An 18373-nucleotide genomic window follows, 5' to 3' on the forward strand; every position below is an offset into this window, starting at 1 on the left:
TTGGGTTACGAGCCCTGAGGGTCTCCTAATGAGTTCCACATGCGAGCCAAGGCCTCTGAGAGGAAATGGGAAGGGGCTGGGGAGGGGGGCAGAGGGGCCTGAGAAGGGATTGGAAACATGTGTTTGGAGGAGGAAGATGGGGAGGGAGGGGGAGGGGAGGGGAGAGGAGGGGAAGGCTATTCCCCAGAAGCCCTGGGCCCACCCCCACAAGGCGGCTGCCAGGCCCCCAGCCCTGCAGGAGGCCCCCAGGCCCAAAGCCCATGGAGGGAGCAGTGGGAGAGACCCCTTAGAGGGCCCACTCCTTCCTTCAGGCAGAAAAAGCCCCAAATCCCTGGCCCAGCTTGACTGGGATTCTGTGCTATTAAGGGAAGGGTGGATAGAGTCACCTGGGTGGGAGGACCCTTGGAGACACAAGGAAGTCTCCCCACAGCCAGCCTGCTAGGTGGCAGGGAGATGCTCATTTGAGTCCAGCTGCCCCTCCCCCATCAGAGAGCCCTGGGGGCAGCAAGGCCACTGACCTGTCAGCCATGCCCCCCCTGCCCTTTGCCGCTCTGGGCTAGTGGATAGGTAGGGAGGCCCGGCATGGGGGTTGGCTGCCCAGCGGCGGCTGTGTCTGAGCACCCAGGTTGGCCTGGTGGCTGGAAGCCTCATTAGGAAAAAGCAAGGTAGGAGCCATGTGGGCATGTAGGGTGGAATGTCCAGTGAGAGAGGCTTGTGGCGGTTAGGGAGCAGAGTCGGAGGGCCTCACGAGGTATGATGGATCCCCCTTCTAGGAGCACTGGTTGAGCCCCAGGTTTCTAGGCAGCCAACCAAGGCTGAGCCTGCAGAGGGCCTTGTGGCGGGCAGGCTGGCCTGTAGGATTCCGATGCCGGGGCCCAACCCTTCAGCCCTCACCTCCAGCCACCTTAGCAGGCCATGGACCAGAGCTCTGCAGGGACAAAGCCTGTTCTTTGAGCTTTGTGTGAACTTCCCAGCAAAGCTTTCCAGCAGCCCTGTGAGGCCACTACCACTCTCAGCCCGTGTTATGTATGAGGAGGCCAAGGCACAGAAAGGTGAACTCAGAGTATTCCTGGCAGTAGGAAGAGCAGCTGAAAAGGTTCTGGAGCTGCAGTGTCCCTGGTGTGCGTAGGAAAAATAAGGAGGCTGGTGAAGTTAGAGGGGCATGAGTAGAGGGTGGAGGTGGTAGGAGATGGGGATGGGGGAATAAGCAGGCTTGAGTACAGCCTCTTGGCTCAGGTGAGCCTTGTGGTATATACTTGAAGGAGGAAGGAGAACCAATAAAAGGGGTTGAGCAGGGATGGCATAAGAGAGCTTAGAAGTTTTCTTTTAATTATTTTTTAATCTTAAGGCTTAGCTGACTTTGGCTGCTATGTTGAAAATAGATGGAATAAAAAAAGTTCAGAAGATCTACAGAAGACATTTCTCCAAGACATACAGATGGCCCAAAAATGCATGAAAAGATGCTTAACATCACTAATAATTAGTGAAAAGCAAATCAAACCTAAAATGAGTACTGTTTGTCCATCATCAAAACGTCTACAATTAACAAATGCTGGAGAGAGTGTGGAGAAAAAGGAACCCTCCTACACTGTTGGTGGGAATGTGAATTGGTGCAACCACTATGGAAAACACTACGGAAGTTCATAAAAAACTAAATACAGTAGTACTATATGATCCAGCAATCCCATTCCTGGGCATATACCTGGAGAAAACCGTCATTTGAAAAGACACATGCATCCCAATGTTCACTGCACCACTACTTACAATCGCCAAGACACGGAAGCAACCTACCTGTCCATCAACAGAAAAATGGACAGAGAGGATGTGGTACACGTATACAATGGCATATTACTCAGCAACCTAAATGTCCATCAGAAGAGCCATGTATAAAGAAGATGTGCTCTCCATATACAATGGAATATTACTCAGCCATAAAAAAAGAATGAAATAATGCCATTTGCAGCAACATGGATGGACCTAGAGATGATCATACTGAGTGAAATAAGTCAGAGAAAGACAAATATCGTATGAGATCACTTATATGTGGAAGCTAATAAAAATGATAGAGACAAACTCACAGATTTCAAAACCAATCTTATGGTTATGATAGCAGAAACCATGGTGGAGGGAGAGAGGAATAACATAAACACACTACTGTATAAAATAGATAATTCAAAAGAATCCACTGCATAGCACAGGGATGTCTATTCAATAACTGGTAATAACCTATATGGGAAAAAAGAATGGATACACACACACACACACACATAGCTGATGTACTTTGCTGTACATCTGAAACTAACACAACATTCTTTTTTTTTTTTTTCTTTTTTCATTTTTTGTCTTTTGTCTTTTTAGGGCCGCACATGCGGCATATGGAGGTTCCCAGGCTAGGGGTCAAATCGGAGCTGTGGCCGCGGGCCTACACCAGAGCCACAGCAACACGGGATCCAAGCCACATCTGCGACCTACACCACAGCTCACGGCAACGCCAGATCTTTAATCCACTGAGCGAGGCCAGGGATTGAACCCGCAACTTCATGGTTCCTAGTCGGATTCGTTAACCACTAAGCCACGATGGGAACTCCTAACACAACATTCTAAGTCAATAATACCCCCAATAAAATTTTTTAAAAATGCTTAGAAGATATAAATACATTTCTCCAAAGACTAACAGATGTCTGCAAGGCACCAGTTAAGATGCTCCACATCACTAATAGAGAAATGCAGAACAAAACTACAGTGAGGTATCACCTCACACCAGTCAGAATAGCCATTATCAAAAAGTCTACAAACCATAAATGCTGGAGAAGGCGTGGAGAAAACAGAACCCTTATACGCTGTTGGTGGGAATGTAAGTTGGTGCAACAACCATGGAGACTAGTATATTGGTTCCTTAAAAAACTAAATACAGGAGTTCCTGCTGTGGCACGGTGGGTTAAGAATCTGACTGCAGTGGCTTAGGTTGCTGTGGAGGTGCGGATTTGATCCCTGGCCCAGGGCAGTGGGTTAAAGGATCCAGTGTTGCCACAGATGTGGCATAGGTCACAGCTGTGACTTGGATTCAGTTCCTGGCCTGGGCTTCCATATGCTGTGGGTGTAGCCATAAAAAGGAAAGAAACAAAACAATAGCCAAAACCTGCAAGCAACCTAAATGTCCATCAAAAGAGCCACGTATAAAGAAGTGCTCTCTATATACAATAGAATATTACTCAGCCATAAAAAAGAATGAAATAATGTAATTTGCAGCAACATAGATGGACCTAGAAATGTTCATACTAAGTGAAATAAGGCAGACAGAGAAAGACAAATATCATATGAGATCACTTATTTCTGGAGTCTAATTAAAAATGATACAAAAGAACTTATTTATTGAACAGAAACCAACTCATAGATTTCAAACCCAATCTTATGATTACCATAGGGAAAACCATGGGGGGAAAGAGAGGAATTGGGAGGCTGGGAACAACACATACACACTACTATATAAAATAGAATATTAACAAGAACCTACTGTATAGCACAGGGAAATCTACTCAATAGAGTGTAATAAACTTATATGGGGAAAAAAGAACAGATATACATTATATATATATACACACACACGTATAACTCATTCGCTTTGATGTACACCTGAAACTAATTCAACAGTTCAAGTCTACACCCACTTTTAAAAATTTTAAAAAAGTGGTCATAAGAGCTACATACACATTTCTCCAAAGAAGCCATAAAGATGGTCAAAAAACACATGACAATATGCTCCACATTGCTAACTATTAGAGAAATGTAAATCAAAAATGACAATGAGGAGTTCCCTTTGTGGCACAGCGAAAATGAATCCGACTAGGAACCATGAGGTTGCGGGTTCAATCCCTGGCCTCGCTCAGTGGGTTAAGGATCCAGCGTTGCCGCGAGCTGTGGTGTAGGTCAAAGACGCGGCTCGGATCCCGAGTTGCTGTGGCTCTGGCGTAGGCCCGCGGCCACAGCTCCGATTTGACCCCTAGCCTGGGAACCTCCATATGCCGCAGGTGCGGCCCTAAAAAGACGAAAAACAAACAAACAAAAAAACCCAAACCTACAATGAGTTATCACCTCACACCATTCAGAATGGCCACATCAAAAAGTCTACAAACAGGAATTCCCTTGCAGCATAGCGAATTAAGGATCTGGCATTGTCACTTCAGCAGCTCAGGTCACTGCTATGGCACAGGTTTGATCCCTGGCCTGGGAAGTTCTGTATGCCACAGGCACAGCCCCCTCCCCTGCAAAAAAGTCTACAAATAATAAATGCTGGAGAGGGTGTGGAGATAAGGGAACCCTACTTCACTGTTGGTGGGAACGTAAGGTGGTGCAATCACTGTAGAGAGCATTACGAATGTTCCCTAAAAACTAAATATAGATGTACCATATCATCCGGCAATCCCACCTCTGGGCATAGTTCCAGAGAAAGCCCTAATTCCCAAAAGACACATGCACCCCTATGTTCACTTCAGCACTATTTATAATAGCCAAGACATGGAAACAACCTAAATGTCCATCGAGAGAGGAATGGATAAAGAAGTTGTGGTGTATATACACAATGGAATATTATTCAAACATAAAAAAGAATGACATAATGCCATCTGCAGCAACATGGATCGACTTTGAGATTGTCCTATTAAGTGAGGTAAAGCAGACAGAGAAAAACAATATACGAGACCACTAATATGTGGAATCTAATAAAAATGATACAAAAGAACTTATTCACAAAACAGAAACAGACTCAAAAGATTCCAAACCAAACTTATGGTTACCAAAGGGGAACCGTTGCAGGGAGGGAGGAGTTGAGGGGTTGGGACTGGCATATACACACTACTGTATACAAAATCGCTAAGTAGGAGTTCCCGTCGTGGCGCAGTGGTTAACGAATCCGACTAGGAACCATGAGGTTGCGGGTTCGATCCCTGCCCTTGCTCAGTGGGTTAATGATCCGGCGTTGCCGTGAGCTGTAGTGTAGGTTGCAGACGCGGTTCGGATCCCGCGTTGCTGTGGCTCTGGCGTAGGCCGGTGGCTACAGCTCCGATTCAACCCCTAGCCTGGGAACCTCCATATGCCGCGGGAGCGGCCCAAGAAATAACAACAACAACAACAAAAAAGACAAAAGACAAAAAAAAAAATAAATAAAAATAAAAAATCGCTAAGTAACAAGGACCTTCCATGTAACACAGGGAAATCTAGTCAATATTTCACAATAGCCTACAAGGCGAAAGAATCTGAAAAAGAACAGACATATACATCAAACCAGACGTTGCCTGGTTTGTGGTTCTTACAAGTTTGTTTCCCACTGAAATTGCTGTTAATAAATTTGTAGCTATGTACTAATTCAAACATTTTAAATTGTTTATTCAATAAAATGAGGGACTATTTGGCGATGGAAAACAAACACACACGCTGATTCACCTTCCTGTACACCTGAAACTAACACAACTTGTCACAGGTCCCAGCTCCTTGTGGGGACAGAGCTGGGGGACGGCCTGAGCTCTATTGGAAGGGCACTCACCTGACCTGCCCCAGCCTGAGGCCCCCTTCCCTCACTGGAGGGGCCTCCAGAGCTGATGTTCCCCCAAACCAGAGGTGGTTATCCCAAGGGAGACTCTGGGACGTGCGTCCCAAGGGGCAAGGGCATCCTTGTGGGGCCTCATGAATGCCCCTATTCCGAAGCACACCCCAACTGTTAGGGGAACTGGACCCCACCCCAGGACCAGGGCAAGCCTGGGAGCAAAGATCAGCTTCACAGCAGCAGCCCAGGCCTCTGGACAGAAAGCACTTTCTGTTTCCAGTTAGCAGGCACATGTGAGCTACTGCCTGGAGGGTCTGGGAAGACTAATTACATTGCTTCTCCTGCTCCAAGTTTCAGAGGCTTCTGAGGAGCCAATCCAGAACAGCTGTCATCGAGGATTCTGGGGGCTGAGCTGAGGGTGGGGTGGGGGTGTTGCTGGCCCTGGGGAACACGATCAGTGCTCCCATCCCAACCTGGGGCATGAGGGCATGTCCTTGGGTCTCTGGCTGGGGTCAGTTGGAGGGGCTCAGTGCAGAGGTGGGGTGGGGCACCATAGGAGCCTCTGGCGGAGCTGGATGGTTCTAGAGGGGCCTGCCAGGTCAAGATAAGGCCCTGGGCTGAGCCCAGCCAGGGCAAGAGGTCTGGAGTGGAGGCCAGTTGAATAGATCATCTGCAGGGCACATACGCCCTCGACCAGGCCTGAGACCAGGAGAACCACAGGGGCTGGGTGAACGGGGGCCCAGGAGCTCAGGGATGGCCACACTTCCAAAGTCAGTCTCCGTTCCAAAGCTGAGTCCGGGTGCCCAGCTAGGGTGGAATGGAGATGGACACGGGCTCATGTCAGTTTGCACGGCTGAGTGACACTGCTGACACAGGCCTGGGCCCTGTAGGCCAGGCCTCTGCCCACTGGACCCCCACGAGAAAGGCTAAAGTCTCACGTTCAGAAACAGGCCCTTGCGCCTGAAAGAGCAGCTTAGGACTGGGAAAGGGAAGCTGCAGGAAGACGTGGCTTCCTCTCCTGCCCAGGTTCCTCGTTCAGCAGCATCAGATTTCTCATGGGTGGTAGGAGAGTGGGTGGGAGCCAGGGTTCCTTCCACAAGCCGCACACCCAGGCAAACGGGGCTTGAGGTGGCCTCACCTGAAGTGAAAGCACTGCCTGGCCTTGCTCTATAAATAGGTTCTTGAGAGAGTGTTTCCACACAGAAGCTCCCAGCCAGAGGAGGGGCTGGCCCAGAAAGCTTCCTAATGGCTTTGCCCCAGGCTCCCTGGCCTGGCTCCAGTGTCATCTTGAGCATGGCTGTGAGGACCACGTCCCAGGCCTCCAGAGAGACCTCTCCTGGCCAAGCAAGTGAGCCCAGGGTGCCAGGGCAGCTGGCTGGGGTGGGCTGGAGCCCACCCGGCAGCAGGACAAGGCCCTATATCAGGGCGGTGGCATTCACAGGAAGTGAACAGGGCTGCCACCCTACCCTGGCTGCCTTGGCAAGATGGTTCCCTCCTTGGCAGGCTAGGGTAGAGCAGGGGCGCTTGGAGAGAACACCCGAGGCTGATTTCTGTTCTCCTTTAGTGGCCACACACCAATTAAGGCTGGAGCCATCTGGGGCCCCTCTTGAGCAAATCATTTTGGAAGATGAGGTTAATGACAGGGAGCGAGGACAGTAGGGCCAGTGTGACTCACCACACTCTCACTTGCTCAGCGGGCTGGGTTTCCGGGATTCCCGGCAATCACAAACACCCACCCCTAAGCCTGGGCTGGTCCGAGTGGTGACAGCAGAAGAGGTCGCCTTAGAGGTTTCGCCTCATCAGGTGAAATCCCCCCTCACCACTGGGGATGACCGTAGCAGGGGCCACAAGATCAAGGACCATAACTCTGGCCACACAGTATTTCAGAGCCAGAAGGACTCTGGGTCCATCAGACCCTGTCCCCATGGATGGACACACGGGTCATGTTCCAGGGAAGGGGTGTAACCGGCCAGAAGCCTCCCTCCAGGTGCACACTGACCGCAATCTTGCTCCAGGTGCCTCGTGTTCCCCAAGAGACAGGCACGAGCTCACAAATGGTCTCTACAAGGTTATTGGATTTGTTCAAGGCCATGGAGCTAGCAGGGGGACAGAGCCAGAATTTGGATTCTGAGTCAGAGGCCCCTGACTCCCAGAGTGATCCTGACTCCACTGATCTGGCCTCTTGGCAGCCTGCTGTCACGCAGCCCACCTCCGTGGAGATCATGGGACCGAGGCACAGGGATGGTGCTGGGTGGGAGGATGGCAGAATTTCCAGGAGAGCCTGGCTCTATGGCTCGTGTGTCTCTGGAGGGACAGAGGCCTGCAGGAACCTATCGACACTTAGCCTGTCAGGTGCACCTGGGGGTGGTGACTCAGGAATAAAAGGGCGGTGGGGGGCTTGCCACGGGCAGGGGCTGGACTTAGTTCCTTCCTTCTGGCTTGGTCGTCCAGCCCACCTGACCTGCCTCCCTCAGTTTGCCAGCAGGAGGTGCAGATTCATCCTTGGAACCCTGAGAATCTGGCAACGGGCAGGCAGGATATGGCAATTTACATCACAGACACCTGTCCTTTTATCTCACATGTCAGTAAAGAAGGGCATTGGGGGGATGCGTGATGGGGAGTTGCCACTCAGATGTAGCCTAACAAGACCCCTTATCCTAATTACCTTATCTTCCTGGGGCGGGGGGTGGGGAGAGCCTGCAATTTGGTTTTCTAGGAGCTCAGTTACCAAAATCCAAAATTAGGAGAGATGACGGCTGAGCTGAGGCATTTACATTTCCAGAGGGCTGCTTCCGCGCTTGGCAGCAGGAGTGGGGGACTGCTAAGAGCCCAGCCCACAGGGGAGCTGGGTGGGGGGGCAGGCTACCGGGGAGGGAGTGTCATTTGGGGAGACAAGAAAGGCTCTGCCATGTGACACCCAGCCTGGGCCAAGTCGCCTCGAGCACCCCCAGGCCCAACACTCACTTCTCCTCTGCTTGTGAGGCCCCTATAGCCAGTCCTGCCCATCACCAGCCCAGTGTTGCCCAGCTGGAGGTCCTGCCACACCTTCACTGGGGAAGGGGGCAGAACTGAGGCTAGACAGACAGTCCTTGGAGCGGTCGGAGCACCCTAGGACCCCATTCCTTTCTCCCCCAGATGCAGGGTAGCCCTAGACTCTCAGAACAGTGAGGACCTGGGTCAGGCCCCAGATGAACAAGAAAAAGAACTCTTGGGGTAAGAACGTGGCCAAATGAGAGCCTGAGCGCCCTAGCTCTGGTCCTACACGCTGCCCCGCAGGCTTGGAGGAGGCAGGACCCTGGGTTGTTTAAAAGACAAATGCAGCTCTCCAAGCACCATCCTTTTCCCCAGAGCCAGGTCTGGCTGGTGGCTCCATCCAGGCAGGCCAGGCGTGAGTGTCCCAGCAAACCCACAGGAGGACCTGGCCCGCCTCCACCTGGGAGGGCCCAGGTTGGCCTCTCCCAGGACACGCTGATACTGTCCCATCAGACAAGGTGTGTGGGGTTGGGAGAGTACCCGTCTGGATGTTTACATCTGAGAGCTGGGGTGGGGCTCCTCGTGGAACATACAACTAACCCCGCTACCTCCCAGGCCATCTCCCAAATCCCTAGCAGACCCTCAAATCCCCACTTTCTCCCACAGAAAAAGGTGGGCTTCAGAGAGAAATTCAAAACTCAGTTCTGGTGTAAACTGAAGACAGAGTGGGCGGCAACCCTTGCCTGGTGTGTGAGCAGAGCTGCCACACAATGCCTTGCAGACAGACCCTGCTCCCGTCCTGGTGTCCCCAGCAAGGGGCACCATCTCTGACTTTGGAGGTGACCTCACCCTGGGCTGGCTGCTCAAGTCCCTAGAGCCCCAACCCCTGGGAGCTCCAGCTCTGCTGGCCACAACAGGCAGGAGCCTCACAGCAGGGGCGGGGCAGCCAGCATGGGAGGGGGCAACAAGCCTGGCCCCACAAGCTGTGTACCCTCTGAGCAATGCGGCTTAGGGCTGCCCAGACTCCCTAAAAACCTCCAGGGGTGGTGAGCCCACATCCTCCCAAGGCAGCTGAGGGTCTTACCTGACAATTTAGACCAGCAGGCTTTCCAGGCTCTTCTACACAGCAGGACCACGTGGGAGGACGGGAGCAGGTCCCTGGAGACCTCCAGAACATCCTGAGCCAGCAGCCTCTTCCCCACCTATGCAGGCCCCAGCGTCCTAGACGGAATGGTGGAGCTGAGGAGCCAGGAACCTCCATTTAGCACCAGCTGCAACACTGACCTCATCTCCACCTGGTGGGGTGGTTACTACCACCACCCGACCCACAAACCTGAGGCTCAGAGAGGTTATGTCACCATGTCAAAGTCCTACCAGAAGACCAAAGGCAGCTCCTGAGGCCTGACCCCAGACTGCAGCTTCCCTACCACTCGGCTGGAAGGGGCGGCTTCCCGAGGCTTGTTGATTGGGACTCAACTCGGGCTACCTCTTGTCAGCCCAAGCTTAGGTGTTCTGGCTCTGCTCAGAACCGGGCAGCCGCAGAGGCTGGGAACCTCACTTGCTGCCTGGAGCTGCCAGCTCTCGGGAAGATCTAACACCCACCCCCCCCCCCCCCGTCCCCACCCCGCAGCACCTGGGCCAGCAGGTGTATGGCAGGGTAAATACCTCCCTGGCTGGCTGGGCCCCAAGAAGGCATGGAGGACACCCAGAGACACGGGACACTTGCTCGGCCTTTTGGCAAAGATGTGGGGGAAGCAGCCCATGGAACCCTCACGCAAGTGGAAAGGAGGCGGCCTTCAGGTACCAGGTGAGGCAACCAGCCAGGCCAGCCAGAGGGAGGGGGTGTCTGCAGGAGCTCCCACTGTCCGTGCTCCGCAAGATCCCTGCAAACACCGTGTGCTGGGCTTCAGAGGTGATCGCAGCAGGGGCCTTCCCAAGTTGCCATTTTCATTCCCCTTTACGGGCCCTGGGGAGGTCTCATTCACAGCAAGCCATTCTGACGATAAGCTCCATAAAGTTTGTTTTAATGTTCAGATTCCTTTGCCCTTATGCATGCTGAGGAAGCCACCACGCCCCAGTGAACATGTGTGGGATAGAAATCAAGACCACTGCAAAGCCACTACCCCCCTGCCCCTACCCAGTGCTTGTTAATGGATAAATCAGACTCAGGTGGGCTTTCCGTCAGACTACGAGGAAACCCCTGGCTCATCCAACCAATAAGCAGTCCATTTCTACGCTGGGATGGGTAGGAAAAACCAGTCATACGGTAGAAAGGTTGACCAGTCCCAGTGGAGACGGGCGCTGCCATCCTAGGGCTCCTCAGGATTCCAAGGGAGCAACCATTTTCAAGTGGCTGCTGCACATTAAACCAAAAGTGGCCAGCTGTGCCTGTGTGGGCCCTACCTATGGCCCCTCCCACCTCCTTCTGGATGGGGGGCAGAACGCTGGACCCCTGGGACTTGGGGAGGGATGTGCTTCCCAGAGCTGAACCCCCTGTATTTATTTGCCCAAGCCGCACAGTACAAACCCCAAGGCCTGCCACCCCCCAAAATCAACCGAGCTCTTGATTCTTGCTCCCCCGATCACGGTGTTGTTCTCTGCATGATTAGCTGCTGGTTCTCCAGACACTGCTTCAGCTTGTCCTCTGTCAGGGTCAACCGCTGCTCCAGGATGGAGACTGTCTGCAAAATAAATGGTCAGGCTCAGAGAATGGAGGGGCTACCAGGCTGCCCTGGGGTGCCCTCGGCCAGTTCTGCTCCACTGGCTCAGTCCCCTGAACAACTGCCAGCTTTCCCCACCTAGGGCTCTGGCCTGACGCCCCGACTCTGGTCTTCATGTCCACTCCTGCCGGTTGTCTGATATTTGTGGGCTGGGGAAGGACATCAGTGAGGGAGAGCAGGCAGCAGGCCCAAGACAACCAAGGGTCAGGAATCCCCAGTCCTGCTGGTCTGGCATTTAGACCAGAGTTCCAGGTAGAACCACTTTCTCATTTGGGTCAGGCTCTGTCCATAACCAACCAGAGACCATCAACTATCTCCATTCTGAAGGTGAGAAAACTGCATCCACAAATGAAGGGGACCTATGTGGGGCCTGCCCACACCTCAGGCCCTGGGGTGGCTTCCCAGACTGAGAGGTGAGTCCCCTGAGCCCAGGAGGGCCTCTGCCTGAGTCCACTGAGGACCACTGCAAGAATGTGCTATCTGGGGATTAGGCCCTAGCTCCCTGTTTCTGGACTCACTTTCTCCTCTGTAATAAGGACAACGCCAAGCTCACAGCAGTCCTGGAGAGTGAGGTGACAGCATGATGCCTGGCACTTGTTAGACTGACCATGTTGGCCACCATGACAATGCCTGCTGTGTTGGCTCAAGGCTGAGCCTTTGCTCCTGGCCTGCGAAATGCCCTCAGCCCCTGGGGCTGCATAAGCTTCATGACCCAGGGCCATGTTCTTGCAGATGCGGCTCCCAGAAGAGGCTGTAAAAGCCTACTCCCCTCCTCTGGCTTTGAACAGTGCTAGCAGAGGGGCAGTTTTGTCTTGGAGCCCACATGCTTCCCAGGAGAGCTACCCACTGCCCCCAAGTACTCCCTGCACGGCCGGCCCCACCAGTCACATGCCCACCCCACCACTCGCGCAACATGACCCACGCTGGCCACTGGGGCCGAGCCTGTCACTCATGCCCCTGATCAAGGGCTGGTTGAGTGTGGTCCCGATCCACGCCCCAGGGGAGCCCCCTGTGAACGAAGCAGGCTTGGTTCTTGTGTTGTGCAGCCTACAGGCATCCAAAAGGGGCAGATTCAGAAACAGAACTTTCTATTAATTTTACCTGTTTGTCTGTGGGCTTGCCCAAGAGGTTCTGCCACCTTCCCTGAGGCTCCACAGAGGCTCTGGGCCTTGGTCCAGTGGAAAGGAAACTTTTTTCTCATACATTTAATAAAACATTGAAACAGCTTGGAAAGGAGTTTCCCCTCTAATGCTGCTATAAATTCTCATAGCATCTCGCACGGATGTCAGCCACTCATGGACGCTGCTCCTCCTGGCGGCTGGCTCCTCTTCTAAATGAGCTGGCCGGGCTGCAAGGGCTCTGAGCCCCGGGGCACAGGACAGAGTCTGAAAAGTTGCTGCCTGTAGAATATGAACTGCACCCTGAGAGGCAGAGCTGAGCTGAAAGAGATAGTCACATTCCCCTGTGCTGGCCGGCCAGCCGTGGAGGGGCTCTGATCTCGTAAAAGTGGCAGCGGAAACAGCCCCCGGCAGGCCCAGAGTAGCATTCCTGGAAGTTTCCACTGGCTGCTGTGAAACTCACAACTGTACCAAGCTCCAAAACCATTCTGCATCCAGACTTTTTCCGATGGCCCTGAACTCCAGGCCCCAGTGGGGGAGCCAGTCAGCTTTTCCTCTTCTGCCCACCCCTACCCCCACCCCCACGCTTAAATTTTTCTTTCACAGGAACCAAATTTCCAAATGTGGAGGCAGTGGGTGCCAGGCCAATGTCAACACCAGGGGCGCCACGCGTTTCATGAGGCCTCCACTTAGTGCCGTGGGGGCCTGTACTTCAGTTTGGTAGAAATATGGCTGTTAAATTTGATGATGTTAACATTCTTTGAACAGAAAAGCATCACCTATTTCACCCCCGCCCCCTGAATGGAGGGTGCTGACCCAGCTGAGGGTCCTTCCTTTGGGAGCTGTGAGGTGATGCTTCATATCACATTATAGACAAAATGGGCTGAAAAACAGCTCAGCCCTCTCAAACCTGCAGCTTTTCTCCTCTCCTAGGCAAGCTCCTGGAAGACTCGCGTCCATCTGTGTTTGGTCTCTACTTCCCCAACTCCCTGTGTCCCCAGCCTCCTCTGCCAAGATGCTGAGTGGCAGCCACCATTCAGGGATTAAGTCCACTGGGCTTGTCCCAGTCACATACGATCCCACCCCAACCCCCTTTGAGCTGGAAGGATGGGACAGGGAGAGGATTCCACCCCAACCCCCTTTGGATTTCTATACATTAGAACACCGTCTGGCGGTCTCTGCCTCACACATCTGTCTTAATAACCCCACTCCATTAAAGCAGAGGACCTCACTGTCCTGGGAAATGGTTCTCGCTCCTAATAAAAGTGAAGCTGGAAACCCCAATCTCCGATGCGCTGGCACATCTTCCCTCCACCTGGGAAAGGGCTTCCCCAGTGACGAAAAGGCTCCTATCGGGGCAGCCAAAGGCCCATGAAGCAGGCTCTTATCTAGTTAAACATTTAGGTTTGAAACGATCACAAAAGTCCCATTTTTGAGCTATGACGAGGCAATATTACAGGGACAAAAGGGACACAATGACAAGGACGTTTTAAGAGATGTACACTGAGAAACGCCCCCGACACCTTGTTTTAGATGCTTTCTCTCACCGGGGCGCTTGTGTCATGACAGCATAAGTGGTCAGCCCCCAAACGCACTAGGGCATTTGCCCAGTAACTGCTGCCTAACTGCTCACAAGACTGGGCTCAACTTTAAACAAGGCACCTTTCTCCTAGAATCAGAGCAACAGGAAGCAGAATTCAGACTCCATGCTGGACACTGTCACCCCCTGCCCATCACTGTCTGCCTCCCAGGGTCACAGCCTTCATCTTGGGGGTTCCAGAAGTTTCATCTTCAAAGTCACACCTGTCAGAGGGCCACTTGGGGGCTTGTTTCAGAACCACTTCCCACTGTTAGCAGCGATTTCCAGGAAGCCACAGCCCTTCTCAAGGAAAATCATTCCCTTTAGAAACACCCCTGTTTGCCGTTGAATGAATTGTTGTTTCTCTGGACCAAGGTTTGGCACACTCGGCCTGCTGCCTATCTTTGTAAATAAGGTTTTACTGCCATGCCCGTTGGCTTACGCATTGTCTATAGCTGCTTTCTGACTACAACGGCAGGTTGCGTAGTTTTGACAGACACCATGGTCCACAACGCCTGGAATATTTACTGTTAAGAAAAAGTCTGCCCCATAATGGAGAAGAGTACGAGAAAGAACACTGTGTATGTAACTGGATCACTTGGCTGTACAGTGGAAATGAATACAACAGAGTAAACTAACCATATACTTCAATACAATAAATTTTCAAAAGTTTGCTGACCCTGGCCCTAGACTCTCCACTCAGATTCTCCGTGGGCACCACCCCAAGCTGGCCTGTGCCACATCCAGGGTGACAAAGATACAGACAGACTCAGCTGGGCCCGCAGGGTGTATGCTGCTTTGAGGAGGCACACACCAAGCAGCTGGGCAGACCAGCAGGGTGTGCTGGGAGAAAGGGGAGGTCTGGTCAGAGCCAGGGGAGGTGACCCCAGGAAGTGAGTAAGGAAGATCGAGGAGGAGTTCACCAAGAGAGAGGACAGGAAGGCCCTGAGGTAGGAGGCAAGGAGCAGGAGAGGGGCCTCAGAGGAGGCAGGCGATGGGCCCACGCCCTGGAGGCCACACGTGGCAGCAGCTCCTTCAGTCTCAGAACAACAGGAAGCTCTGTTGGGGGTTCGAGGCTGAAGGGGGATGAGACCCCTCTGGCTGCTATATGGGGATGGTCTGAGGAGTGGCTGTGTGGCTGTGGTTAGGCGTGATGGAGGTGAGGGGAAACGAAGAGAGGATGATGGTGCTTGGACTGAGGAGGAGTAATAAGAAAAAAAGTGGAAAAAAATCAGATATCCATGAGGTATGAACCACACCATCTGGTGGTGAGTCAGATGGGGGGCAAGAAAGAGAACGCATTCCCCGAGGCCCAGAACAAGGGATGAGGATGGCCCTACAGGAGAGGCAGAGGATGGGCACCACGCTGGACTTGGTGAAGCCCCTCTGAGGCCTAAGAGTGTCAGGCAGGCAAGAGGTGCTTGGGGAAGAAGCCAGGGCCAGCAGCAGGGTTATTGTTTCTGAGATCATCCTCATTAATGCAGGGAGAGGGGAGAAGAAGAGGGCAGTGAGTGAATCCACAAGCCCCTGGATGCTGGAGAAGACAATCCAGCGTGGGTGAGCTGGGGACCCCTGTCCAGGGCTCAGGACCTTATCAGTGATGCTACTGAAACCCCCTGGAAAGAAACCTGGTCCCTCAGTAGGTACTGATGGAGGGACTGCCCAACCCAGGGACCTGACAGGGAAGAGGATGCTGGAGGCATTGGGATGAAACCCAAGAGCATGGGAGAGGCCAGCTTGGGCCGGGACTAGGGTTCCCACAGTGACTCGGCCTTGGGAGTGCTCCAGGGAAGATCCCCCTGGGAAAGGCTCAGCAAGGCCATCTCGTTCAAATCCTGATTGTCCTGCTACGGGGAGAGGAGACATTGTGCTCTGTCTCCTACTGGGGCAACACTCTCTTACAACAGTTCAACAGTGTAAGATGTTTTTACAAGATGCCCTGAAGGGCCTTCTGAGTGTGGTGTAAAAATAGCCCATTTTAAAGTGACAGGTGGAGTTCCCGTGATGGCTCAACAGTTAATGAACCTGACTAGCATCCATGAGGATGCAGGTTTGATCCCTGGCCTCGCTCAGTGGGTTAAGGATCCGGCGTTGCCGTGAACTGTGGTGTAGGTCACAGATGCGGCTCAGATCCCACCCTGCTGTGGTTGTGGTGTAGGCCAGCAGCTATAGCTCTGATTGGACCCCTAGCCTGGGAACCTCCATATGCCATGGGTGCGGCCCTAAAAAGACAAAAATGAAAAATAAAAAAAAAAAAAATAAAGTGACAGGCTTTTATTTTCAGTCCCCTGTGAACTGTAGTGACACCCAAAGAGATTGCACCAAAATGCCAGTCCTTGGCCATATATCTGGCAGCCAGGGCCCCCAACTCCAACCAGGAGAAAAGACAACATGGGGGACATTTCGACAGAGCCCTGGTTCTGAACTTCGTGGCCTCAGATGTCTTCCCTCTACCAGCACTGAGGCATCAGGTGTCTGCACTCCCATGGGGCTCCGTGATCTGAAGCAGGTGAGCCCAGCTCCCACACTGTCCCCCATGCCCACCAAGGGTCCAAACTGGTTTTTGTGGGACAGAGCCTCCACCCATGACATGTGTGATGGAGCCTCATGCATCTGATGCCTTGAGAAGCCAACGTGTGACTGTAGGGCCTCCACCTGACTCCAAAGCTGTGAGGGGCCCAGGCCCTAATACTCCCGCGGGCTCCGAGCGGGTCCCGGGAGGAGTTGTGCAAGCAGTGCATGGAGGAGGCGAGGGTCCAGTGCTCCCTGAGAGAATAAATCACCCCTGCCTCGGAAGTGGTGGAACGAAGCAGAACAGGGGCAGGTACGAGTCGCCCTAGCGGAGCAGCCTGCAGGCCTGGTGAAGCAGTGCGCAGTCCCTTCAGGGACTCTGTGGGCCTCTCTTCGTGGCCCTTCCTCCTGTTGACTACCCACTTCCCAGCCCCCCACTTCCTTATTGGCATGCCCTCCGCTTCTTTCAGCCCTGCCAACCTTTTTTTCCTCCCTGGCATGGTTTCCTCTTGAAGTGGGCTTGTCCTGCATTTTCCTCAGCTCTTTCCCCCTAGTTCTCATTCTGCCTCCTTTTTAGGCCTCTTTCACTCTATGTTTAGGGAGAAGCAAGGAGAAAAGGAGCAAGGTGTGTTGGTCTGGCCCATAGGACTTGAGCTCCGCATGGAGTCTGGGCTGCTGACTTGGCTCTCCTGCTCTGGAGCTGATGCCAGGGCGGGTAGACCTAGGAGGAGAGCTCCAGTTCTTGGACAGGGGGCCCAGATGGCTTTCGTGAGGAGACAACACAAGAGGGACCAAAGGAAGTGTGTTCCAGGCACAAGGTGCAGCAGGTACAAAGGCCCTGAGGCAGAGAAAAACAACCCAGCACACTCTTGGCACTGTTAAGAGGCCTGTGTGGTTGGCTTTACAGGACTGAACAGGGAAGGGAGTGTGGTGGCCACAAGGAAGACGGAGGAGGGGCCCAGGGCCCTTAGCCAAAAAGGGACAGGAAGGGGGAAGGCTCCACTCCCTGGCCCTATCCCACCAGACCCACAGGTCTGAGCAGGTCCGGCCAGGGAGGATGGGGCTCCTGCCTGTCTGTGGCCAGTTTTCCAAGCACTGGCTCCAGAGTGGACTCTGGGAGAAGAGGCCTGGCCTGGGAACTCATCATGGCTGCCTGGGCTCATAACAAGGGATCAAGCAGGACGGAGTGAACTGGCACTTCAGAGGACAGACCAAGGTGCACCCTCTGAGCCCAGGCAGCCATGATGAGTTCCCAGGCTGGACCTCTTCCTCCCAGAGCCACTGCTACTACCACCTTCACTGAAGGCCTCCTGCACGTATCCCATGTGCAAATGTAGAGGGCAAACTGGAGCCATAACTTGTACAAAGCCCTGAGGGGCCACAGATACCCATGGAAAATCGTTGTCCCCTCCCACACATTTGTCAGCCGCCCATCACATGCAGCAACTGAGAGCCTCTGGCTTTCAAGGGCTTCCTGGGCTCTAGGTTGTTGGGGGCCCCTAGCACAGACGGGGCTTGATAAAGCCACAAAGAAGGTGGCCTGTGGTCATGCCTTGTAGGGTCTGAGGGGTCTGAGCCATCAGGGCACGTGATGGTCTGGCTGCTTCTGAAAGTTCTCCTATGACGGAAAGTTCCTTTTAATCATTTCCAGGCTTGTAGCTGATTTGAAACTGATTTGAAACACCCCAGGCCCGTTGTCCCAACACAGAAGCCAGATTCCTGGAGGGCAGAGGGTCCCAGGTGTCCTGGGTCTCAGGAAGACGGCATAGTCACCCAGCCACACCACTGGGGGCACTTGTGCCAGGTTGCGGGAATCAGCCAGGGGCTGGTCCTTGGCTCAACACCCTGTCTCAGCTGTGCCGCACAGAATGTCTAACTTTCCTTTGGTTTCACTGCAAAGATGGAAAAATGTGGAATTAATCTCCCTTGTAGC

At 53.1% G+C, this 18373-nt stretch overlaps 1 protein-coding gene across 4 annotated transcripts in view; it reads right to left on the bottom strand.

The window, feature by feature from the left end:
• Positions 10521 to 18373, bottom strand: part of POC1A (POC1 centriolar protein A) — an 80216-nt gene continuing 72363 nt past the window's right edge. For 2 of the 4 annotated variants that reach the window (XM_021068878.1, XM_021068877.1), the window contains exon 11: positions 10521 to 11193. In XM_021068878.1, coding sequence (XP_020924537.1) covers positions 11095 to 11193 — 99 coding nt within the window. In that variant the 3' untranslated portion in view covers positions 10521 to 11094. Of the gene's footprint in view, positions 11194 to 16188; positions 18333 to 18373 lie in introns of those variants that run through there. The other 2 variants (XM_021068879.1, XM_021068880.1) reach the window with 2 other exon arrangements.

Source organism: Sus scrofa, chromosome 13 (assembly GCF_000003025.6).
Source record: "Sus scrofa isolate TJ Tabasco breed Duroc chromosome 13, Sscrofa11.1, whole genome shotgun sequence".
NCBI lineage: Eukaryota > Metazoa > Chordata > Mammalia > Artiodactyla > Suidae > Sus > Sus scrofa.